Source organism: Protopterus annectens, chromosome 12.part0 (genome assembly GCF_019279795.1).
Source record: "Protopterus annectens isolate FY-2018-M chromosome 12.part0, PAN1.0, whole genome shotgun sequence".
Taxonomy (NCBI): domain Eukaryota; kingdom Metazoa; phylum Chordata; order Ceratodontiformes; family Protopteridae; genus Protopterus; species Protopterus annectens.
This window is the reverse complement of record NC_056746.1, coordinates 574,646,020-574,672,634: the sequence shown is the minus strand read 5'-3', so window position 1 is coordinate 574,672,634 and position 26,615 is coordinate 574,646,020. Positions and strand designations below refer to the sequence as shown.

The 26,615-nt window shown below is 37.4% G+C and overlaps 1 protein-coding gene across 1 annotated transcript in view; it reads left to right on the top strand.

The window, feature by feature from the left end:
- The window catches only part of TECPR1 (tectonin beta-propeller repeat containing 1), a gene marked incomplete in the record, with an annotated part of 1,181,271 nt that overhangs the window by 856,714 nt on the left and 297,942 nt on the right, over nt 1-26,615 (top strand). Inside the window, 1 exon segment of the mRNA XM_044089712.1 lies at nt 23,063-23,237. Within this exon segment, the coding sequence (XP_043945647.1) occupies nt 23,063-23,237 (175 nt within the window).

The following is a 26,615-nucleotide window of genomic DNA, read 5'->3' as shown; positions in this document are numbered from 1 at the left end:
AGAAAAGCTCCAATAAAAGAACAATAAAAAAAATGACATAGTTAATTTTACAGTATAAAATATGAGAAAATAAATAAGCATTTACATAATTAACAGCAAAACATAATACCTGTATAATACATGGGAGTGACCACTGAGGCCATATACCTACATTTGTCTCAAGAAACTTATCAAGCATTTTTCAAAAAAGATTAAAAAACTATAATTGCAGGCATAAATTTTGCAAAGAGAAGGTGAACAATGTATGGTAGATATTGAATATTTCATTGTAGGCAAAGTTACATTAATAAAGGAAATTAAGTAGAGGTATGCTTAATCGATAAACAGTGGCTAAATAACTAGCAAGGTTATATGAATATTTTTCCGAGATACTCAGATGTAAAAGTCTGTTTTAGAAGCAAAATAAGAAAGTAATTGGAATAGGTGATAGGTGAGGTAATGAGGGAAAGATGAAGGAGCATAGTTTGATAGGCAGTAGTGAATGATAGATGAGACATCAGGGTGTGTAGACTAAGATGAAGTGAAGCAGATGGGAATTATCATGAGAGGGAGGAGAGTATTGGTTATAGAGGTGATTAATTGTGAAGATATGGGGGGTAGGTGGAGACTAATAAGGGGTAATGAGATAGAGGTATTCGTGGTAAAATAGGAGGAGGTTGATTAAAGTTTATAGAATTTAGTACTGCTGAAAGAGATGAAAGGTTGAGCGAGGAAGATGGGAGGAAGGGATAAGGTAGAGTGTTGACAGGGAAGAAAGAATACATTGAAAAAATTATTGTTAGGGATGTAAGTGGTGGAATTAGAGAGAGTGGGGAGGGGTAGTAGACGTAAAGGAAGATGGGGAGTGTAGTTAAATTAGAGAAAGTAAAAGGGGGAGGGGGAGTAGGGGGGATTAAGTTGAAAGATAGGGGTAATAAAGAAGAGCTATGGAAGTAGAATCAGCTTGACTTGAAGCAGAGGCAAATTCATGTCATGAGAAAGTATTCTTTTAATTTAATCTTAAATTTCCTGGAAGTTGATATAGTTTTGATATTTAAGGGTAAAATATTCCTTAGTTTAGTCACTGAATAGGAGTAGAGACATTGTGCAGCATTTTTGTGAGGTCTATGTAGAGTTAATAGCTGCTTATCTTTAGAGCGAAGAGCTCTAGTAGATATGCACATTTGAAGAATTGATTTTAAAGCTGGACAGTTGTGAGGTTTACAGATAATTTTATGAGCAAAGGTCAGTTGAAGGTAGTTTAATTGTAAGGGAAGTTTGAGCCAATTAAGTGCAGTGCAATTATGTCTGAAGTAAGATGCACCTATTGCAAATTTTGCTATTTTGTTCTAACAAGATTCAAGCTTATTGTTTAGTAAAATCTGGAGACTGGTTAAGATGGGGGTGCCATATAGTAAGGAGGGAAGTAGGTAGGTCATGGCCAATGTTGTTTTGATGCATGTATCCATAAAGTTTTTGTGCCAGCAGAGCACCCCTAGCTTGTGTTGTGTTTTCTTTGTAGTATTTTGTTTATGTAGATCAAAGAAAATGTTATTGTCTGTTGTTACCCCAAGCAATTTGGCATGAGAAACTACTTTGATTTTCATATTATTTGGGGAATATATCTTAAAGTCTGATGAAGGTGGCTTGGGTGTAAACAGAAAGAGTTTTATTGTGTTGGGATTGAGTAAAAGTTGTACACTAAGTGAGCTGGGACTTGATGGAAGAGAAGGCAGCTTGGGTTATGTGTCTAAGGTGTGCTATGTTATTAGAAGAGGAAATGAGGGTTGAGTAGTTGGTGTATTGGATAAGAGAACTTTGATAGGAAACAGTATAGAGGTTGTTTATGAAGGTATTGAAGAGGAGGAGGCCAAGAAAGGACCCTTGTGGCACTCTTGTTTTGTTGGCTAGATATTGTGAGAGACACCATTGCCATTTAACCCATTGTTGTCTGTCAGAAAGATAAGTGGTAAACCATTGTTGAGAGGGGAGGGAAAAACCTAGGGAAGAAAGTTAAGAGTTTGGGGTGTGACACAGTGTTGAAAGCTTCTGAAATGTCAAGAAATATTGCTAAAGTTACTTGGCCAGAATCTCTTGCCTTTGTAATTGTGTCTGTAAAGGATATTAGTGCAGTTGGCCGGAAACTCTTGCCTTGTTAGTTGTGTCTGTAAAGGATATTAGTGCAGTTTTGTACTATGTGCTGGTCTGAAGCTGTGTTGAGTGGGTGTCAGTAAACTGGTGTGTAGGAGGTCATCCTAGAGTTGATCGTGTACACATTTTTCTAACAGTTTGGAAGGAGAAGATAGGGTGGTGATGGGTCAGAAGTTGGATAGTTCATTACATTTTTCCCCTTTGTGTAATGGGGTTATGACAGATCTTTTCCAGAGGGAGGGGACATAGAATTCTGTTGCTGAATTGCAGAATGAGCTTAGGGTAGGATACTATTATATATGAAAAATACTGTACAAACTGATAAAAAAACGAAAAAGAAATAACCTGAATGGCTTCAGTGGTAAAAAACAAGGCCAATCCAATAGATCTGTTTATGAGAATACTGACAAGGTAGGCAATAGCTTCAGCAGCAATTTTCAGATATTCGGAAGGGAAGTTGTCAGCAGAAGGAGAACAGGGTTTTAGTTTATGCAGCAGTTTATTTATAAAGTTAGTAAGTACTGGTTGAATTGATTGAATTGGAGGTTGAGGGACTATGGTAGAAGTATTTAGAGGAAAGGGGGAAGAAGAGGCACAGTGTTTAGAAGATGTTTGAGGAGGTGGATTGAGAGTAGAGTTAGGTTTGTTGGGCTTGTTTGGGTCATTCACTAAGTTTGTGATACTTTCTATAAAATATGTGTTAAACAGTTCTGCTATTTGGGATGGTGATTTATCTGTGGCTGGAGAGGGGTTTTGTGTAGACCCAGGGTAAGAAGCGATGAAATGGTAATCCAAACCTTTTTGTGTTATTTTTGTGATCAATTAGCTGCTATGAAAAGTATTGTTTGTTATCATTAGTAACTTGTTGTTTTGGCTTAATTATGTAATGGTCTAAAATTTTGTAGGTTTGAATAAATTTTTTTCTTTGATTATTAGTAACTTTTTAGTGAACTTTGTTAACCAGGGTGCACGACTGATTTTTGTTGTTTTATAGTCTGAAGTGGAGCTAGACTATAAGGAGTGCCAAGGAAAAGTTTGTTAAAGTGGATAACTGCATCATCTAGGGGAAGAGTTTTTAGCATAGACCAGTTTAAGGACTTTGGTATATTAATAGAAAGTTGTTTATCAAAATTGGTTAGATTGCAGGAAGTTTTGTAATTATGGCTTTTGGGTGATTGGGTGGTTGTCCTGTAAGTATATGCAGGTAGGTGGTCACTTAATACATTTGGAAGAGTATCAGAATTAGAGTATTTGCTGGGACATGAGACTAGGATCCAGTCCAAGATAGTTCCTGAACTGTTGCCTTTTTGAATTCTGGTTGGAATTGTGATAAGTTGTGTATATCCAGAAAGATTTAAACTATTAGCTGAGAAGTCAGAAGTTAAGTTTTGTCAGTAGATGTTTACATCAGCCATTATAATTGTTTCGCTGGAAATGTTTTGTGACATCCAGGATAAGAGGTCTTCTAGTATGGTAATATTGTGGCCAGGGGGAATGTACAAGACTGCAAAGCATAGTAGTTTTGATTTATTAATTTTTAAAAAGGAAATAAGGGTTTCAGTGTTGCTGAATTTCAGAATGAGCTTAGGGTAGGATACTATTATATATGAAAAATACTGTACAAACTGATAAAAAAAACGAAAAAGAAATAACCTGAATGGCCTCAGTGGTAAAAAACAAGGCCAATCCAATAGGAATACAATGTGATTTAATTTATTAACACAACACAGGTTCTTGAAAAACTCTCCTCATAGGAGACGAAAGTGCATGGATTTTTGGTCATTATTAATTATTTCATTTATTTTTTTCTTCTGTGTTGTGTTGTGTTAATAAATTAAATAACATTATATTCCTATTGGATCAGCCTTGTTTTTTACCACTGAAGCCATTCAGGTTATTTGTTTTTCACTATTATATATGAGTTGGGGTAAATTAGGGCTACCCCTCCTGCTTTTTTGTGAATTCTATCAACTCTTATTATATTATAGCCTGGGGAGAGGAGTTTTGTGTTGTGGATATTCAGTTTTAGCCATGGCTTTGTGAGTGCCATTATGTCTGGGGAATATTGTGATAACCATGCATGAAAGCCTGTTATTTTCTTACAGCTACTACATATATTTAGTGTAATTAAAACTAGTTTATTAGAAGGAGGTATATGACAGGAAAAGGAAGTTTTGGTCAGTCCAGGTGCGGGGTGGATGTCCCTGCACTGGGATAAGTGGGTGAGATAGCAGGTAAGAGGAGCATGTTTTACTATTAGGTGAAACTTTAAGCAGAGCATTGGTTTGGGATTATGGCAGGGTTGTATTATTTTATATTTTATAAATGATGGGAGGCTCACTTAGGCAGGCTGTAATGTTGTAGCTTATATGCTTTTCAAAGCTTGTGTTAGATGAACATTTTGTGATTATATTGATTTTAAGGGATTTAATTGAGTTTGCTAGTAGTAAGAGACTTGGTGTGAGAGGTAGAACATAAAGTATAGTATGATTGAGGTAAACCATTTTGTGAGTAATTTAGAAGGGGTAATGGGAAAACAGGAAAGAAATATCTGGAGGGTGAGAAATGAGTATAAGGGGAGGGGGGTTTATGATAAGTGTATGGTACAATAGAATAGAGGCTTAGGGGAGGGATATAGTTAAAGATTAATTAGAGAGTGTGTGTGATTGGTTGGAGAGATGAAAGGAAAGGGGTTTATTTAAGTATAAATGTAATTGAAGAGGGGGTTTTGGGTGGGAATGGCAGTAGGGTAGCGGAGTGGAGTGAGCCTGAGCGAAGCGGGCTGGAACTGATCAGAGCTACCCGACCAAAACAACAAAAAACAATCAGTAAGTACAAGGCAGTTTGATCATATGCTAATGTTAATGACAAGTAGTGCAAAAGAATTTGTGAGAAAAAGAATTATAGCATTAGGGAAAGTCTGTGTTGCTGGTTTGTTAAGACACTAACACAAAATGCTGAGTGGAAGAACATTAAAAATGCAAGTAGGAGAAGGTAAAAGAAATATGAGAAACTAGGGTTAGAAGGAAAACAATGAGAATAATGTGTAGAGGCTGCGTAGACTAAATGTATATAAAGTGACTGTATAGATGGAAGAAAAGATGGAAACTCGGTGGAAGCAATAGAGAGAGTGAAAGGGCAGGTGGAGAGTTAAGTCAGACAGTCAGCATGCCAAACAGTGTATACATGCAACAGAAAAGCTGGAGCTAGATACTTAACAAAAAGCTGTTACAAATAAAAGGCGGAAAGAATAAGTTTTTAACATAATGATGCTTTCTGTAATGGTCTCTCAGATGTGTATAAAACACGTGCATTTTATGACAGAATACTTTTTATGGCATCCATCAACTTTATCTTACTTATTTTTATAAAAGGTGTTAAACAACTTTTCATAGTTAAATTTTTTGAATAAATATTTATTGAAATATATTTATTTTATGCATCATATTTCATTTACTTGTGTATTTTTAGTGTTACTTTTAAGTGTATATTTACAATTGTGTATTTCTTTAAATACTGCTGGTCTAAGCAGGGTGTCTCAAAGCTTTTAAAAAGAAAGGAAGTTACTTTTTACAGTTTCTGATGAAGTTCCTGTATTTTGGAATGAAAGTGCTAAAAGTGCGGTGAATAAATGTTTGGGTGGGACTATTGGTGTGGCCTTTTTATTATTTTTTGTATATATAAAAAGAAAGAGTGGTAAACTGTATTAAAATGTAGATTGCAAATAGGTATGCTACAGGAGACACATTTGGAAAGAACTGAACATGTGAATTTGATAAAGGTTTACAGGATGGTTATTCAGCTGGATACCTGGAACAAAGGAAGTGTGAGTACTTATATTAATTACAGGAGGAGCTCCAATAGTTACAGAAAAGGAAAGAAAGAGAATAATGGTAGATTTGTATTACTAAATGGCTACTGGCAAGGGAAGAGGATTATACTAGCATGTTTTTATATCCCACCTAAAACTGCTATAATGGAGCATAAGAAAATAATCTGCTTTAGCAGGGAATATTACTTATAGGTGAGGACTGGAATTTGATTAGCAGCAGTGAAGATGTGTCTGGGGGGCCCATAAGGGAAAATTTAACAAAGGAGAGTGGATTTTTGAAGAAAGTTTTGAAAGTATTTGGCATGGAAGATGTGAATTCAGTAGCAGGAGTTCAGAGTGAATTTACATATTATTCCCCAATATACAAAAATTGGGCTAGGCTAGACAGAACTTACATTTCATGGGAATGTGTGCATTCCATTGAAAGTTTTGATACACATCCAGTAACTACTTCAGATCATGTGGTGGTGCAACGGCAGCGTTGTCGCCTTACAGCAAGAGGCTCTTCCGTTTGATTCTCGGCTGGAGCGCCTTCTGTGTAGAGTCTGCATGTCCTCCCCGCAGTCGAGTGGCGTTCAGAAGACATGTGTGAATGGGCATGCCTTCATTGAAGGTTGGGTGTTGAGCTGGCACCTCAGCACCGTAAAAATCTACTGCCAATCATTAGCAGACCAAAGTTCTGCTGTGGCAACCCCTAACCGGGAAGAGCCGAAATAAGAACAACAACCAATAATAACTAAAATAAAAACAGGGTAATTAATCAGGCCCGTAATTGAGTATAACGCCCTGTTTGGCATGCATGGTTTAAATCACCTTCAGCAACTGGAGAGACCTCAGAGGTTTCTAACAAAAAAATATCAAGACGCTCTAGGATGTGCCTTACACAGACTGACTAAAGTCCCTGTCACTTTACTCTGTGTTGAATAGACTTCTTAAGCGAGACTTATGCCCAGCTTACAGAGCAGTCCAACACTCAAATCTAATGAACTTGCTGCTTATCAGTAAATCAGATGGGACTAGGGCTACCCATTTAAGGGACCTAAATATGGCATGTGACTTAAACAGGACATTGTGGAGGGACAGATTTATCTCCTAGCAACTGCTGTGTCTTTGGAACAGGCTACTAATACATGTGAAACAGAGCACCTCTGTGACACTGTTCAAAAGGAACCTGAACGAGTGGATGGAGCACCGTAAATTCTTACCAAGGAGAGCACCCACAACCCTCCTGGACGTGAGCAGTGATTTCTAAATGCAGTCTTGGGTATTGACTAGCATTTTCATGGTATTACATTGGGATGAAATGGCTAGGCTTAAAATGACCTCCAGGTTGATAGCCTAGTAATCTCTTATGATCCTAAATAAAAATGAGGTATTAGCACTTTTCCACCTATCTGTGAAAGGAGAGGAATTTGAGGAATGAGTAGTGGAAGTTATTCAGGAGTTATTAGAGAAGATAGAAATTTCTTTTGAAAGTATTGCTAGGGAGTGGGATAAAATTAGTGTAGTTTAAAAATAGGGTAGAAATAAAAGAAAGAGAGGTATGGTTAAGAAGTAACAAGAATTATTTAGAGAGACTGAAAAATGTTAAAGTATTGCAGAGTACGGGAGTCTCTCAGAATGCTAAGCAGAAGATAAAGGATTACCTCGATAACATATATGAGTTTAGAAAGATTGCTGTTAAGCAGCTGTTTTTTTTTTTTTTTTTTTGATAATAATACAAGAGCGCAAAAACGTTTAGAGCAATGACCAAGGAAGATAAAAGATTCTGTAGAAGTACTAGAAATATTTCAGAAATTTTATGAAAGTCTCCATAAAGCAAAGAAATATGGAGATTAAGAAAAGGCACAAGTGGAAATGTTTATGAAAGAATTAAATATGCCAAGGTTAGAGGTAGATAAGGCTCAGTTGCTAACAGTTAGGATAGGAGCAGACGAGATAAAAGTGGTGATATATAAGCAACCCACAGGAAAGTCCCAAAGACTAGATGGTATTCCTGTGGAAGTTTGGAAGCTAAAGAGGAAAAAACTGATAAAGATCTGGAAGGTTTTGTTTAACAGTATTTTAAGAGTAGTAGATTCACCAATATCCTGGAAGAAAGCAGTGGTGGTTGTAATACCTAAAGAGGGTAAAGACCCATCAGTCCAGCTTCATACAGGCCCATTTCATTCCTAAACCATGATTATAAAAGTCTTTATGTCTATAATGGCTAAAAGACTAGCACAGGCGATGCCAAAATTGATAGATATGGATCAGTGTGATTTTGTGGAGGGGGCAAACTTTTAACAACATTAACAGAACACTGATGATCCAGAGCAAAGCAGAATGTTAGAAGATACCGGGTCTACATTATATTTTCGAAATGGCATTACAGCAAATGCCGTTTCGACGACACATAAAGAGCGAAATTCAAAAACAGCAAAACCCCTGGTCACCAATTTTTTCATAGTGAAAAAAATCGGTAGACCAACAATACACAACACACCAGTTAAAACATTTCATACTGGGAGCTTCGCCCCCACACACCCCCTAACTAAATTTACCAACTCAGAGATCGCACTACAGTGGGGTAAAGGGCAATGTCACGACTCAGGCCAAGCAATGTTTTTCCCCGAGGAAAAAAAAAATTGCTGACCTAAGCCTTCACTGTTTTTGAATTTCGCTCTTTATGTGTCATCAAAACAGCATGCGCTGTAATGCCAAATTGACAGTATAATATAGACCCAAAATACCACTGTTGTTGATAGATCTTGATGCAGAGAAAGCATTTGACAGATTTAGCTGAGAGTTTATGAGCACAGCAGTGGAAGCATTTGCATTCCCTGATAGAATTATAAGGTTGCTTAGGAGGATATATGAGGGATCAGAGGAAAAAAATTAAAGTGGGTGGGGTCCTCTCTGATAATTTCTGTTTGAGCAGAGGAACCAGGCAGGGTTGTCCCCTTTCCCATTTGTTATTTGCACTATATTCAGAACCATTGGCAAAGAAAATAAGAGACTTAGAAATTCAAGGATATATTAGTATGGTAGTCGAGAAAAGCTAGCTCTGTTTGCAGATGATTTTATTTTATACCTGATAAAACCAGAAACAACATTTCAGTGTTGAGGAACATGTTGAGGCAGTCTCATATCTTTTTGGGATACAAAATTAATGACCCTAAAACAAAGGCAATAGCATTAAATTATGTATCCACACACAAATTGGTTCAGTAATATCCATATGCATGGGGACATGATATAATGAAGTACTTAGGAGTATGAATTAAAAAAATATTCTGGTGTGGCAGTTACGGATATGGGGGAAGAGACTAAACAAAAGATAATACAAAAACTGAGAAATTGGAAACTCTGTTATATGGATATGGATAGCAAGTTATAAGAAGTTAAAATGTTTTTAGTGCCTTGAGTTTTATACACAGGTTAGACATATTTTTATCAGCCAAAGGAGAAATTGTGGATAGCAACTAATAAAGAGCTGAAGAATTTTATTTGTGATGGAAAGAGTCAAGTGGGGTAAGCTGATTCTTTCAGTTGAACAAGTTGGTTTGGTATTACCCTATTTTAAGGGGTATTTCAGAATTACACAGTTAAGGCTCCTATACATAGCACAAGCAGAAACCTGTAATTCAAGTGTAAACGGATGATGATGAAACAGGAGAAACGCTCAAGAAACAAGGAGAGACTGGGATTTTGATGCAGAGCCTTAATTAGAATAACAGTAATCATACAGAATATTATATTCATAAAGTAGCAGAAAGTATCCAAGAACTAACCCAACATGGGAATGAAGAAAGGAAATTCCACCCATAGGGATGACTGCAATTAGGGTTACAGACAGTAGACAAGAGGGGGCTGGAATGTATTGGAGAAAACTGGCAAAACACCCAAGGTATTGGGAGCAAATACTTAGAGAGGGAAAGGTAATAGAATGGGAAGCTGCCAAGAATTTATTTGAACTTCAGGCTAGAGATTGCCTTCCTTAATAAGGATTGATATCATAGTATAGGCAAAAAGAAATATATATGGGGATTCTAAGTACCAGCAGTAGTAAAGTTTTTGAGTAGGCTCTAGAACAGAAGTTGCTGTTAAAAAAGGAATAATTAGTATAGCATACAAAATATTTCATGATAGCTGTAAGACTGTCAGAGGTTAGAAAGGACTGGGAAGAGAGACTGGATAAGCAATTCACAAGGAAACAATGGGGGATATATGTATGTATCCAAAATATGCAACAAAATCTAAAAGATTTAGGATCTTTGCTTGGAAGTGTTTACATAGGTGTTTTTGTACCCCAAGTAGAATCCTAACAACTTTTCCTCAGATAGATAGCAAATGTTGGAGGTGTGATGAGGAGGAATAGGTAATTGGGAACATATTTTCTGGGAATGTAATGAATTGGCAGACTTCAATGATTCCCTGAAGATGCCTCTGTCAGAGATACTGGGTGTGCAAATTGATCTAAGGAAGTTATTTTATGAGCTATGACACAGAATCAGAATTGCCTAGACATAGTAGGGCCTTGATGAGTATAATGAAGATGGCTGACAGAAAAACATTGACTAGAAAATGGAAATCAAAGTCAAAACCAACTTTACTAGAATTAGTAAATATAATAAAAGAGATAAAACAGCTGGAATTGGGCTCTTTAGAAAAGGGTAGGAGCAAATTACATAGAAACAATGGAAATTTGGGGAACAATAGATGCTGAGGAGGAACTAGATTTAAAAGAAGCAGGATTTCATTGAGCTGTGTACTGTTTGACAATGACTGGTAGATTATAAGTGATTTATAATGTTTGCAGCTAAAACTATGACATTATGGTTTGTGATATATGTTTGCAACATAAAAGTATGTTAATATGATTTGTTTTCAATTATATAAATGTATGCTTGCTTATGTCATATGTGATAATTTAATAAAGATGTTTCTTGTTTAAAAAAAGTCAAGTCAGATGACTTCTGACAATTTATTAATGTCATTGAAATGTAAAACTGAAGTTTATGTAATACGTACGCTTAACTGCTGAGAACCAGTGAATTATCAACACTGTGGTGCATAGTGCTTCATACTAGAGTTCATTTTTTGAGAAGCTGCAAGAAGGCTAAAACCAAAAATACCAGAGCCAAAGTTTTACTAGCATTTAAGAACTTTATTTGGCTTTTTCATTCATACTAAAACTGAACTTTATCAGAATAAAAACAACAAGGTACGTTCACACTAAAATCAAAATAAAATTCTTAAATGCTACTACTGCTCTGTCCCTGATGTTTGTGTTTTAGTTTTGTGAAATTTAACACCTGCTTCAGGAACAATTGTGGGTTTATGGTTGGTTTTTAAGCTGCAAGGAGAGTATGCAGGTAATATCAATGGTAATGGCAAGTTAAAATCTTCCACATAAAATTACTCATAGACAGTGCAATGAGGCTTTTATGTCAGCAATGCTATTTCCTAGGAAAGCAAGAAAGAAAATATGTCAAGAGACTATAAAAAATTTAATGGGCTAACAGCTATGGCCTCTTTGGTTATAACACCACCCAAATCAAAGCACCTTTGATGGTCAAATCATCCATAAAAATGTTATAATACAGAGACGTATAACAACCACATACAGGAAGTTTCATAGTTATTCAAACAAAATCAAATTTCAGAAACCCAGTAATAAATTACAGAAACTCATAAAAAATCATGGTATGAGATAACAGTGGCTAATAGCACCAAGGTCAATTTAAGAGCTTTCTGTAGACACATTTATCATTTTCTTGGTACAAATGTAGGGAATATGAGATCCCTTGCTAATCCTGGTGTCAGTGATTCAGATGCTGCAAAAATACTGTGATGCCCCCCCCCCCTTCTGGGTCAGTAAACAGTGTTACTGACTTTTCTACTGACGATATGGAATGCTGATATGTCACTATGATTGGGGTGTCTGTTGCTACTAGGTAAACCATGAGCATACTACACTTGGACCAGATGGACTTAATTACTATTTTTTGTTGAATGCTGTGTCAAAGTTCCTTGTATGAAATGTCTGTCACAGTTAATTTTAAATTGGGATTGCATTCTAGATGTGGGTATAAGCTTTGTCATCCCTATCCCCAAAGAGGATTTTGGGTGCTCCTAACAACTACTACTCTTTCAGCCTAACAGGTGCGTTAGGTAAATCATTCAAAAGGACAGTATTATCTTTGTTTTTTAACTCTTCTAGACAGCTGCTTTATATCACACACTATGGATTTATAGCTTTTAGATACTATTTAAATAATTTGGTTTGTTTTTATATGAATATATTTTGATCTTACAAAGACTTTTGATACCATGACTCAGATGAATCTTGGAAGTTCTGCAATCAGTGAAAATGATCAAGTACATTATCAACTGGAGGGATTGCTGGTTATCTGATATGATCTGTAAGGTTAAAGTGGGGACAGTTTTTCAGATGAAAACATTGTAAATGTTGGGGACCCTCATGGCTCCATTTTGGATCCCTTTCTATTTATCCAAATCTAATTTAGTGCAGACATGGAAGTATTCAGACAAAACTAATAAGTTTATGGTTGCCAGTTATCTCAATAATCACGGCATTCTACAAAGATATGCAAATGTCATTCCTAAATGAACTGGCAGTAATTAAAAAATGTAACAGTCTATATTTTGTCAAGAAAATAACATATACCCCCCCCCCCCCATGTAATCAGTCAGGACATTTTCTTCACAAGAATAACCTATGCAATCAGTCAGGACACCATTGCTGAAGCCAGTTTTGTTAAAGACTTCAAAATTATAATAGACAACAGTCTGAGGTTTGAAGTTCAAGTTAATCCAGTTGCTAGTATTATCATGAAGGTGGTTCTTTCCATCAGTCCTGGACATGAGAAAGCATTGCTTCCATAATGTGTAACATTATTTAGGCATGACATAGGATATAATATGTTTGTTGGCATTTACAATGTAATAGCTATTAAAAGATGAGAGCTACAAAAATATTTTCTAGGCAAATTTCAAGAATTCATCATTTGTCCTACAAGAAAACTGTCATAGATTTGGGACTTTATTCCATTTAATAAAGACTTTTTGGGGTGAGGTGGTATCTTGATATACAAATGCTTTAGTAAGTGTATTTTGTGAACTTCCTTTGGGTTAATATTTTCCCATTGTTTAAATACCAGAATATTTTGTTAGCTTGCTAGTTGTCTTCTCCAGGCTTAAGAATCAATGTTTTGTTTATAGGGATGGTCATGTCTGGAATTCTTTATCTTTACCACTTTCTGTTAGGCATCTTAAGCTGCAGTGTCCAATTCACACTTGGACAGTCGGTTTGGGAATGCTGTATGTGACTCATTTCATCTGGATGGCAATCTCCCTAGGCAGTCTTTACTAAAGCCTTGAGTTAGCCTTCCTTAATACATTGAACCCTTAGAAGGTTAGGAAGTCTGTGAATGTAAGAGTTGCAACTACAACTCTAAGCAATGTAATCTTAGACATGGATGGTGCAAGTGTTTTTTTTTTTTTATCTTTTTTTTGTCAGCAAATTAAAGCTTGGATCATAGTACCAGGATAGAAATCCTCCCTGAAGGGCAGAAGTATTACAACTGTTACTACTCATTTGTGGTATAAGAAGATAACAGAATTTTTTTTTAGTGTGAATTCAGTCCAGATATGTTTCAGAGCACAGCACAAGTATTAGAAGACACCCCAGTGTCAAGAGATTTATCAATGATGTCACAGTGTTTGACAAAATGCAGTGGAATGTGGCTCTATTGCAAAAGCAGCATTTTGAGGCTTGAGGGTAGGAGGCTAACAGTTAATAAATACAACTGTGAATTTAATGAAAGTAGACTGGAACTGTAATGCTTTAAATTTTTGCCCAAATTAATTGTTTTCTGGATTCAGAAATGGTATAGGCAATTAAAATATACTATTACCTGAAGATCCTACTACCATTAGATGTGTATTGTATGTTGACTTTTATATTGTATAAATCCACCATTGCAGAGCACCTGGTAGGGGGTTACTGACAACCCATATCAGGTTGGGAAGAGATGATTGACAGCCCATATCAGGTTGGGAGGAGATGATTAACAACCCTAACTTCTTTGTTAGTAATAGCATGGATCTCTGTCCTCATGGCTTCCATATAGGCTTCCATATAATGGCAAACAAGTGTTCCTCCTCCATAGTGCTTTTTTAGACAAGGCCAGTCTCTTCAAATACAGTGACAGGTATCCAGCAGGACAGTGATGTAATGCCTGCCACTACTTCCAATGCAATGCTGAATTGGAAAGTGTTGCTGGAGGATGAATATCCATGTTCCTCAGAAATCATTTCCTCCCCGGACTCATAATGTAGCGCAATGACCTTGAACTCCTCCACATCCTTCTCATGATAAACAAAACCCGGTACCACTTTGTTGCCAAGTACTGTAACTTCTTCCATGACCCCAACAAACTGCGAGACATATCTAAAAAAATGAACGCCCCCAGTGTAGAGCCTAGCACTAATCTCTTGGGTGACTCAGCTACCCCTCCATAAAGTAGAGAACCTATGCTACTACAAATAAGTATGCATAGACATTCCTGGACTTCATTAATGCCATCTCCTTTGACCAACTAGTCCAGATCCTAATAAGAGGCTCAAAAATGTTGGACTTAGTTCTCACCAACCTAGACCCCCCAATTGCTCAGCACTTATAGTTACCAAATCACTGGTCAGATCTGACCACCATACAGTGACACCTTAAGTGCAAGACCCGGGTTACCCTGCAATCCCTCCATTTTCAAAAACTACTCCAAGTCAAATAAATCCCAACTAGCTGATGGCCTGATTAAATTAAAACACTCTCCTTACGTGAAGATCCCAAAGCGCTTGTCATCTTATTCACCAATTTCTACCCTCAAAAAGAAAGTATGAAGAAAGAATTGCCAGCCATGCTTAAGATAACCACAAAGCCTTCTTTAAGTATATCAGAAACCTCAGAAGTAATACCCAGCAGTGCTCTGAGTTGATATAAAATAACAACACATACTCATCACCTGAAGGCACAGTCAACATAGTAGCAGACAAATTCAGCTCAAACTTTATTCTTCCATTTCTGCTTAATTATCCCCAACACATCACAGTGGTATGCTTGTGCTGCACCCTCCCCAGTCACCTCTGAACAGGACCCGGGTTCTCTCCCCAAGGCTAAGAGCACTAGCTCCATGGGCCTGGATCCTGTGCAGACTGTCTTGTTGAGAGCACCAAACATCATCTGGCTTATTTGTTATCAGGTCTGTTCAATCTCACTCTTTCCACTGGATTTATGCCAGAGATATGGAGAACTGCAGTATTCATCCCACTCCACAAAGGTGGAGGGGGGGGGCACAAATGATCTTGAGAAACTACAGACCCACAAGCTTCACCAGGCTTATTTATAGGGTAATAGAATGTATCCTAATCAGACTCATTAATAAAGACAGAGGCAGTCTTCAAACCCTGTACCCCAAATCATTATGGGTTTAAGATATATTCTGCCTCCTAAACCTGGTGGAGGTTTTTTAAACACTTCACTGTTGAGTAGGATTCAGGCATAACAGTTCACGCTGCATACCTGGACTTGGCGAAAGCCTTTGATACTATTTTACATTCTGGCATCATTGATAGGCTAATCAAACTAAATGTACCCCCTGTTATCTGCAGGATATCACACTAGCTTATGACAGAACCCTCTCTATTAGTGCTGGAGGTACACTCTCAACCAAAATAGTAGTTACAACCTGTGTACCCCAGGGATCTGTACTGGGACTACTCTTTAACATCTGCTTTTCTGACATCAAGGCCAACAGCAAGGGCCTGTGGCTCGCAAAGTTTGTTGATGACTGCAAACTGGGAATGGTCATAAACACTTTAGCTAACCACCAGATTCTCCAGAAAGGCCTAAAGTGCACTGTCAAGTGGTGCTTCGACTATCAAGCTAAATGCCAAGAAATGCAACACTGTGTCATTTTGGCAAACCTGGGAAACTATGCTTCTGTCACAATGGTAACATCCCACTGAAAACTGATTTGGTCATTGAGGTTGGACACTTCATTAACAACAAGCTGTCCTTTGACCACCACATTACCACTGTTGTTAGGAAGTTATTTTACATAGCTAGACTGATCATCAGATGTATATCTTTTCAATCCATGGAAGTCATCATATCCCTGTACTGTTCAATTCTCAGGCCTATTGTAGAGTATAATTCCAACTTTGTTATGTACTTATCTAAACACATGACCCAACTTGACAGGCCATACCATTTTTCTTACAAAGACAATCATGGTTATGTCCACTTTGAGATACCCAGACCACTTTAAAATGCTCTTACTCTTTTTCTGAGCCCTACTTCTGTGAAAGAACCTCTGCCTAGTTTACAGATGTTTCACCATCCTGTATTTGCACTTTGAATTATACATTTCTGCTTGTGCTATCTATAGGAGCCTTAACTGTGTTGCTCTGAAATACCCCTTCAAATCAGGTAATCCCAATCTTCCCTGTTCTACTGGAAGAATAAGCTTATTCCACTTGACTCTTGCCGTCTTCCCTTCCTAGATAACATTCTTCAGCTCTTTATTAATTGCTATCCACAGCTTCTCTGGTTGATAAAAAATATGCCTGACTTGTGTATAAGACTAAAGGGACTAAAAACATTTAAACTGCTAGTATCTTGCTATCAATATCCATATAACAGAGCTTCCATTTTCTCAGTTTTTGTATTATCTTTTATTTAGTCTCTTCCCACATATTCTTAGCTGCCACACCGGAATCATTTTTAATCCATACCCCTAAGTAATTTATTTTATCATGTCCCCATAAGTATGGATATTTCTGAACCAATTCATATGTGGGTACATTATTTACCACTATTGCCTTTGCTTTTTGCTTCATTAATTTTGTATCCTGAAAAGATCTGAAACTGTCTCGTTATGTTCCAAAACACTGTAATGCCCTTTCTGATTTTGTCAGGTATAAAATAATGTCATCTGCAAATAGAGCCAGCCTTTCTTGACTACCATACCAATTATATTCTTGAATTCCTGAGTCCCTTATTTTCTTTGCCAGTGGTTCTAAATATAGTGCAGATAGCAAAGGGGTGAGAGGACACCCCTGCCTGGTTCCTCTGCACTAGTAAAGATTATCAGAGAGGGCTCAACCCAATTTAATTTTCGCCGCCGATCCCTCATATATCCTCCTAATCAACCTTATAATTTTATCATGGAATGCAAATGCTTCGATCACTCTGCTAATAAAGAAGTCCCAGCTTACTCCACAAAACCACATTCATCCATAGCTATCAATTCTGGCATCACTTTTGCCATTTGTTTAGCCATTATAGTCATAAACACTTTATAATGATGGTTTAGTATTGATATGGGCCTGTATGAAGCTAGATCTGATGGATCTTTACCCTCTTTAGGTACAACAGCTACCACTGCTTTTTTCCAGGATGCTGGTACTTCTCCTCTTAAAATACTGTTAAACAAAACCTTCCAGATCTTTATTAGTTTTTCCCCTCCTAGCTTCCAAACTTCCACAGGAATACCATCTACTTCTGGGGGCTTTCCTGTGGATTGTGATTGATACATCACCATTTTTATCTCATCTCCTCCTATCCTAACTGTTGGTAATTGTGTCTTCTCTGCCTCTAATCTTGGCATATTTAATTCTTCCATAAACATTTCCAGTTGTACCTTTTCTTGACTTCCATATTTCTCTGCTTTGTACAGGCTTTCAAAGAATTTTCTAAATACTTCTACAGGATCCCTTGTTACAGTCTAAGTTTGTATTATCACAATATTTACTATGTTAAATCACAGGATAAGCTGGAAGATCCAGTCATATAAGTGAGAAGAGTGGGATCCAAGGTGGATCTCCACATATCCCCTGATAGGATTAAAAATAACTATGAAAATAGCAACAGGTACTGTCGAAACAAAAGCCCAAACTAGCGAGATGAATATAACAGGAAATTTATTTAAAGCGCTTTTCGTTAGCTTAATAAGCTAACTTCTTCAGAAACAGAATAAAAAATGCATTTTCAAGTTCAAATAAATAGCGTACTATACATCATGTGCTACTAATCAAGCGAGACCCGCCACTCAACTTTTAAAGGTACCTACATAATAATATCCCGGACATAAAAAGTCAATTACCTTAAAAACTATAAAAACTATAACTACTAAGAACCAAATCAATTAATCTGTATTTAAACACATAAAAATGCATACAAGGTGGAAGGTATACTACATGAAATATGCGCGATACCTAAAAACATAAAAATATGTAAATATGAAAATGTGTATATAAAAATATATACTCAACATTATAAAACGTATATATAAATATAAATGAATATAAAATATCAACCTCGACGTTTCAAACTTTTCAACTTTAAAAATAGGCATGGTCAGCATGTTACTGAGCCACAGTTTAAATAGACCTGTCAGACAACCACTTTTGGATCTATGTATTTGTCATTACCCAGATGGAATAGTCTCCGAATCAGGATTTGTTGGTCAAATAAATCAAATGTTTGTGACATTACCAAAAAGATGACACCAACTGGTAAACTGGTCTACAAGGTCTTAATGTCAACCCTTAGAAATATTGGATGATGACCTTGTTAGGTTTCTTTTTAACAAAACCATATTGGTTACAGTCTGTGATTTTTAGGTCCAGTAAGTTAGCACCTATCAGATCTAAAGTGCAGTGTTCCCTAAGCTTCACAATAATTATATTATAATATGATGATTTTCTTTAGAGTTTGCTCTGCTTTTCCCTTGTAGATCAGAATAACTATTGCAGCTTTACATCTATCCAGGTGATGAATACCTCTCAAGTGGCTAGGAAACTATTAGAGAGATGATAGTCAAGCTCAGTTAGCTCAGGTGGCATATTATTTACATTTTCATTCAAGATGCCATCTGGGCCAGCAGACATTCCTACCATCAGAGAGAGAGAGAAAGATACAGACAGGCAGAAGTGAATGTTAAGATATCAAACACAGCTTGGTTAAAGTGGTATCAAAATCATTGCAATTTATATTCTCCGTTGTTATCCTAAAATTACTCAGAAACTTTCTAAACAACTGAGTATTTTAAGTCAGGAGATATCAAAATATTATCTATTACAGCTGTTGTTCAAAGGGAATTTCCCAAATGAGTATAGGGCACATACGCTGTATGCTCTTGGCCCCATTAAAAGCTGCCTAGTGAAGAAAAAAAAGGAGAGTGGACGTGTGTGAGGACATAGATAAGTGGTTTAGGGAGAAAGGAGCAGAGACATCAGATCATCCTTACTCCTGCCACACTGGCTTGATGAGTGCAAATTGATGTCTTTGGAAAGAATGGCTATCACAGTGTTGTCACTAATGTATATAGATCAGACAAATACTTAAAACAAGCATTCCAAAAGCACTTCAGCCAGATATGGTACTGATCTTCCAATAAAAGCCACATATCCAAAACTATAAAAGCTACAGTAAAGGTGTTAGGTATGGCCTAAAGTTTAAGCTAAATACAGAAACTGAGTAGTAAGGGACCCATTAGTGAGCCCTCACCATCAGTGAAAACACAAAGTTACCTTGGAGTATATTTAGACTAAAACCTAAATTTTCACCAGCATACCAAAAATATAATTGATAAAGTATAAAATCAAGTAAAATCTTCATATAAAATCTCACATACGCTAATCAGGGAATCTACACAATCTATTGCAGTCAATGTATCTATTATTTTTATCTATTAACATTTGTTTACTGGCAACATCCAACTGGGACTGAGCTCATTTTCAGCAGAGGCCTGGGGAGAAACCTCCAGGTGCATGTCTTTAAAATGTAGGAGGAAACCGGAACACGTGGAGGAAACCCACATGAACACAGGGAGGACATGCAGACTCCACACAAGGGACCCCAGTCGAGAATTGAACTAGAGAACCTCTTTCTGAGAGGCTACAATGCTAACGACTGCACCACTGCATCCCGCAGTGTATTAATCCCTCATTTAGGATATGCATTATGTGGAATTGCAATAAATTCACCACAAAACATTTCCCTAATACAGGTCACTAAAAACAAAATATTGTGATTTATTTATTCATCTTGCTCCCAGCAAAGGACAGCATTGACCAGCACTTGATAAAGCTAACTGTTTAGCTGTAACATACCTCCTAAATTCTTTATTCGTGAAATTACTCAACAGTAACTACTGATCACCTCTGAAGAGCAAGTTAATAACAAAAACTCTATTCTGTGCCCTAAGAAGCTGTAAAGATATCAGTCTGCACGTGCCTTGAAATTTAGAGAAAGCATTTTCAAAGTTGTAACTGCCAGCTGGAATAACATCCCACTTAATATTAGAGAGTATACTAATCACAACCTTTTCACCATGCGGATTATGGACCACCTAAAAGGAGCGTGCAGATGTGTATAATTCATGCAGTACCAGCCAGCAAAACTAGCATGAACTCCATTAATTAAACTCTTGCTGGTCAGAATTAAATGAGTTAAATGTAGTAACAAACAACCACATTGAAATGCAATGTGTCAGATAAATTGTTTGGCAGCTTGCAGTTAATATCAGTGATGTTGTCCAAAATATCTTAGATGTTATTCCTTATGTTGGGTACAGTAAAGGTCTGTTCCATATGTCTTTCCCAAATGATATTCATTGTTTACTCAAATGCTAAATTAATATTTTGTGCTGTTTACCACCTAATTGTACATGTTTATGCCTTTCATGGCTATAAAGGGTCTTCACATAGAGGGTGGTGGACCTGTGGAATAGTCTGTTGGACTGGATAGTGGAGCGGAAATCCATAGAGGGCATAGAGCAAGTCAAAAAAGAAAAAGTGAGGAAAGGCAGGGATTGAAGGGATGTAGATTGTTAGTGTACTTAAAGAACATACTAGATAGGTCCATTGTTGTCTTCTTCCTTTTCTTCTGTCAGACTAAAAGTGGTTTTAGAACTGTCCTTAAACCAGTGCATTTACCTTCCCATTTTTGTTCTGTAGACAGACACCAGAGACATGAGAGTCCTTTATAACCTTACTGTGTGCTATCAGTTTAGGTTTTTACCAGAAGGAATTGCAAAAATTCAGGAAGGGAGACCAGTTGATTGTCTATTTGTGTTTGTTAATGAGGGTTGTGTAGTAACCATACCTCTCAACTGCCCAGATTTTCACAGAAATGTCCAGATTTTTTCCCCTCATATTTTTGGCCTGTTCCTCATAAAATCTGTGGTTTTCTGTCAAACCACTGATGAATGAAGTCACTAAATAGTGACACACATTGGGTTTTAGACTTCATGTACATCTGAAAATGCACGCTAACACAAATCCTGTTACACTAACAACTTTCTAAGTTTATAAAAACTATTTTTAAATTATGTCCCTATTTTGGGCCTTTGTCCCCCCATTATTTTAGGCTTTGTCCAGATTTTGTGTGCTAAAAGTTTGAGAGGTATGGTGGTAGCTAAAGCAAACTCGGTTCAGGTGAACTGCTGTTTGCATTAGTTTTTTTGCCAAGACATGGCTAACCGAGCTTTGGAAAATGCTGCTGTCTGAGGGCATTCCATCTTTGTTCAGTGGCTGTTTGTAGAATGCATCTATTACAGACATTATTACTGCATCCTCCTGGTCATTGGTTCACACCTTCATCAAAAACTGTTGCTCAGGCTGTGATTTCATCATCCAGACCTCCTTTAGGAGCCTGGTGCTACAGAACTCAGTTATGTGAGTTTCTGCATTTTGGCCTTTGTCTTACTTTAGCTTTCTAGGCAGGTTAACTTTCCTGCTTGGGATTCTTCATAAGTTAATTAGTGCAGAAGGCCTTCAGAGTCAGATATAGTAGATAAATTTCACCATATCAGTTGATGTGTGAGAAAGTCATTCCCAATGGATTCTTTTTACCTGTCCCACCATCTCACTGTGTTTGGACAGCTTTTCCATCCATCACACATTTACAAATGTCCCTGCAACCTCATCAAGGACATAATGTATTTAATATTCTTCAGATTGTGCTCACTTAGTGCATGAGGTCAAACTACAGTGCACTGGGGTCATGTGTGTCCTTCCAGCCTGGCTTATGACATCATATGTCCCAAAAGGAGTCATATGGACTCTTAAGCACAGCAGCAAGAGAAAAATCAGAATTATGCTGAGCAGTGTAAATAGTTGCAGAATGCAGAGGGCCTTGTCATATATCGACCAACATGCTGATTGAGTACATTATCTCTTCAGTTTCTCTGTCTGTGATTCCTTGAGCTCACACAGCAGTCCAGTATTCCCTTGCCAGAGGGATTTGCTCTTGAATTTGCAGCACGTTCCCTACTTAAGTCATCTCCTTCTGTCCCATTTTTACCATCTTGTACTCTGTGAAGGCTTTTGTGCTTTACTCCCCTTATGGCATTATTAGGGACTTAATATTCAATGGCCCTGATACCTTCCTAAACTTTACCATTCTCCATCAGACAAAACAACTGTTTAAAATATAAGAAAAGCATAAACTGAAAGGCTGCACCAGTTACTCATGTCAGAATGCTTTTCACACGGGCTCCCCCACCTCATATTAGGAGTATCTGTATTGGGTGGGAAATTCATTTTCTGTGGTTGAGTCTCCACAGATTCTGCTGTGCCACTTTTCAGTAACTAGCTGAGCACGCGCACACACACACACACACACACACACACACACACACACACACACACACACACACACACACACACACACACACTCACACACACACTCACACACACACACACACACACGTGTGTGTTTGTATATGTATGTTTGTACATATAAACTGTTTTGGTAGGTACTGCTTTTTTTTGTAAATCTGACTTCTGCAATCAATTCACTACTGTAAAAATATATATAGCTATATAATTTTCAAATATATGCCTAATGAATTGATGGAAGAGAGGATGTCTTGGTTTTGTTTTCTGTAATTTTTATCAGTGTCACATACTATGTGAGAGAGAAAAAGAAATCGCTTTGACTTCTTATGAATTAATTCACATTGTACAGTGAACATCTTACTGGGTTACCAAAAGTTTTTACTTCAAATTTTGTTTGTTTCTGTTCAGAAAATGTAAATTAACAACAACAGGACCTTGGTTAGAAGTTCCTCCTATACTGCTGTGGGATATCTCTCTTATTCCTTCTATCTCTGCACCCCAGGATGGTCACGTGGCGGTATGGGGTATCAGCAACAAAGGTGACGTCCTTTGTCGGATTGGCGTAACAAAGCAGAATCCATCTGTAAGAAACGTGTTGTATTTCACAGTTTTACTTTTTATATTAATGTCTAATGCTGTCATCAAAGTCAAAGCTAGAAAGAATGTAGATAGGAAGAAATGGCATTAATTTGTAAGCACTTGTGACATATAAAACTTATTTTGTTTTGTGATCTTGCAGTTCTGTAAACTGCACCAGAAGACATTGCATATTGCGACATATTGGATTAAGGAAATATTTTTTATACCGATCACATGACTTCACATACCTTCCTAGAGATTCACAGTAATCACTTAGGCGTCAGGCAGCCAAAAATAAATGAGCAAAAGGCTAAAAGAATTTCTTTATGCTCAGGCAGCCATTTCCATTTTCTCTGTTCTCCAGTAAAAGGTGTAATGTCGGAAACCTAATTGTACTATGCTGTGGTTTTTTTTTTTGGAGTATTTTCTACCTCCATACTCTCTCTTGGTTAAGGTTTTGCTCTTTCTTGCTTACAGCATTGCTCCTTTCCCTCTGTTTACCTCTCTGCTGCAGACTGGCTGTCACTTGCTGGCTGCATCTGAGCTGTAAGACAGTGGTCCCAGATCCATCTGTTTCAGCAGAACTTCCTGTCAAGCTTAACTTTCCTGGCCTGGGTACCTTCCATAACCATCATAAACTCCTTGACTAGATTATTCTCCCTAATCAGAATAGCACTCCCAACCTGATTAACCTCCCCAACCAGTGTGTAGCTTACCTGAATGGCTTAACTGCCCCAACCAGCGTAACTTCCTCAACCACTTTAACTTCCCTAACCAGATTGACCTCATCATCTGGCATAACCTACTTGACCAAATTAATCTCTTCACCAAGCATAATCTCTCCAGCCCAGTTAACCGCCCAATCACCATAGCCTCCTTGACTAGAATAACCACACAGAGCAGCATAGCCTCCTCCCGAACCAGATTAACCTCTCTGGCAAAATTAATCTCCTCAGATATGGCTTGTTGGTCTAGAGGTATGATCCTCATTTAGGCTGAGTGAGATTGCAGTTTCAAATCCTAGACAAGCCCAAAGCTTGTGAGGCAGTTAGCACAGAGAATTAAGTTTGAGCTGTTAATGAGTTACATTCTATAGTCTTTGACTTGATTTCTTTGACCTTCATTTATCTACTGTTTGACTCTAAGCAGGTCACTTAACTAGACAGTACTCTTGGGCAATTGTACAAACTGGGCTATGCTCATCAGTGGTCTCCAGGACTGTATACTTGGTTACAACATAAGAGCTAGACTAACCTCTGTGGCCAGCACAACATATCTTTTCAGACTGATCTCCCCAAGCAGATTAACCTCCCTTGTCAACATAACCTCCCTTGGGTAGATTAAAATACATGCTTAGCTGTTAAGTTCCTTTGCACTTCCTGTCTTTGTCTCATCTTATGCCACTTGCCAGCTTGGCCTCCAGCATTCCCTCAAGTTTTGTCTCTTAAGACATGTTTGTGATCAGTTTATGAAGCCTGGCTATGACCCAAATACAGGGCTATCTGCTACTTACCAATTCATGCAGGTGTTGCTTATCTGCCATCTCTTAATAGATTCAACACTATTTCCATGTAATAATGCTCTGCATTCCCATGAAGGCCTTTGCTGCGGTCAGAATCTAAGAAGACATGTTTTTATGATTATATTATTGACATTTTTGTTATTTTTTTTCAGCCAGTGGGACTTTTCACCACTTACTATCCAATGTACTTGAAGCCTACTTCATCTCTTCCATCCCCCTCCAAAAAAATAGATTGCATCAGATCAGAGGCTACCTAGGGTGGGGGGCACCAGGAATGTATGATGATTACTCTTAGGCTTGTAAACTGCAGGGCAACTCTTGTTTGGTATCATTCTTGATACTTGACTGGGCTATACTTATAGTATAACACCTTATCAATTCACAGTCCTGGTGTGCATGGAGCACAGAATGCTTGCACATGGTTTTACTTTTATTTTTTATGAATGCTTGCACATGTTAATGTCAGTGTCTCAACAGGTATCACATTTGCCTTTGGTGCTGGAAGACCAGAAGGCTATTCCCATGCCAACTCCTTCAATTTAGGGTCACTCTTCTACCTTCTTTGACAATCATGACTGACAGTCACAGGTCTTCTGTCAAGCAGTCCATCCATCTTTTGGCTGGATGTCCTCGTTTCCACTTGCCTTCTTCCTGGCCTTCCCATATCTTCTTTACAAAGTTATTTTTTGCTTTCCTGCGCGTGTGTCTGAACCACCATAATCTGTTCTTCTTAACACTCTGTGCAACTGGAGCTACATTGGCTTCAGCTCTGAGAAGTGTAAGTTAATAATGTAATTTGAATTTGTTAACTGGGGTAGACCAGAACTTGACTAATCTCAGTTTCAGCCTGGAAGAACGTATTACAGAAAAGTATTACAGTTTGACAATTACAGTGGCAACCAGAAAGATGAAACTGGAAATAAATAAATTTTGAGATTACAGAAACATATATATGCAATTATATAGACTGCAGTCATAGAGATTCTTGAGAAGAGTACTCCATTTGTTGGTTATTATTGAGAGATGATGGCATAAATATATGAAAGCTATGAGAGATTGTGGTGTACTTAGGTAATGAGATTTTTTGGAGATGAGCTTTCAGCTGTGAATGGAATTTTGGGTAAGATATTTCTTTGAGGTAAGAGGCAATAGATTCCCAGAGTTTTCAGCCTAGAAAAGAGAAGCATTGATCTGTGCATTGGAGTTTTTTGATTTAGGGCCTTGCAGTGTATGTGCTAAGCAATTGATTTCTGAGGATGTAAGACGGGGCTTCTTGTATTAATTTAGCTGATAGTTGGGAGAAGATTTGGTTTCACAGACATTTGAATAATTGTGAGCAGAAGAGAAAATCTCTCCTTTGTTCGACTGGTAGCCAGTTTTTTTTTTTGTAGGGTTTTGCAGTGATGTTTTTGTTTGGGTGAGAGTATTCTGAAACTGCAAAAATGTTTGTTGATTGTTTCAGTATGGAATTTCTTTTTGAGGAGTATACTAATAAGAGAAGGCCTTACTGTAGTTGGGGAAGTAAGATGCCTTTTCCTATAGCAATTGTGGATGCCTGAGAGAGAAAGAATGATATTCTGTTGGCCCAGAATAATAACGAGTTAATGATCTTCTTTATGTTGTCTAATGGAGAGTGAAATGAAAGATGGTTCTAGCCAGAACTCTAGGTGGTTTCTATGGCAGTATTTCTAGTGCAGAGAAAGTTTTGGTTTAGAGGAGATGAACAGTAACTTTTTGTTACTTATTTTGTAGATTAGGGAGAGAAAGTCAGATTGTAGTTCTTTGTGCAGTAATGGGAGTGATTATTTTGATCAGAAAAAGACCATGCCATCAGCATAAAGTAATAGTGGGGTGTGAGGA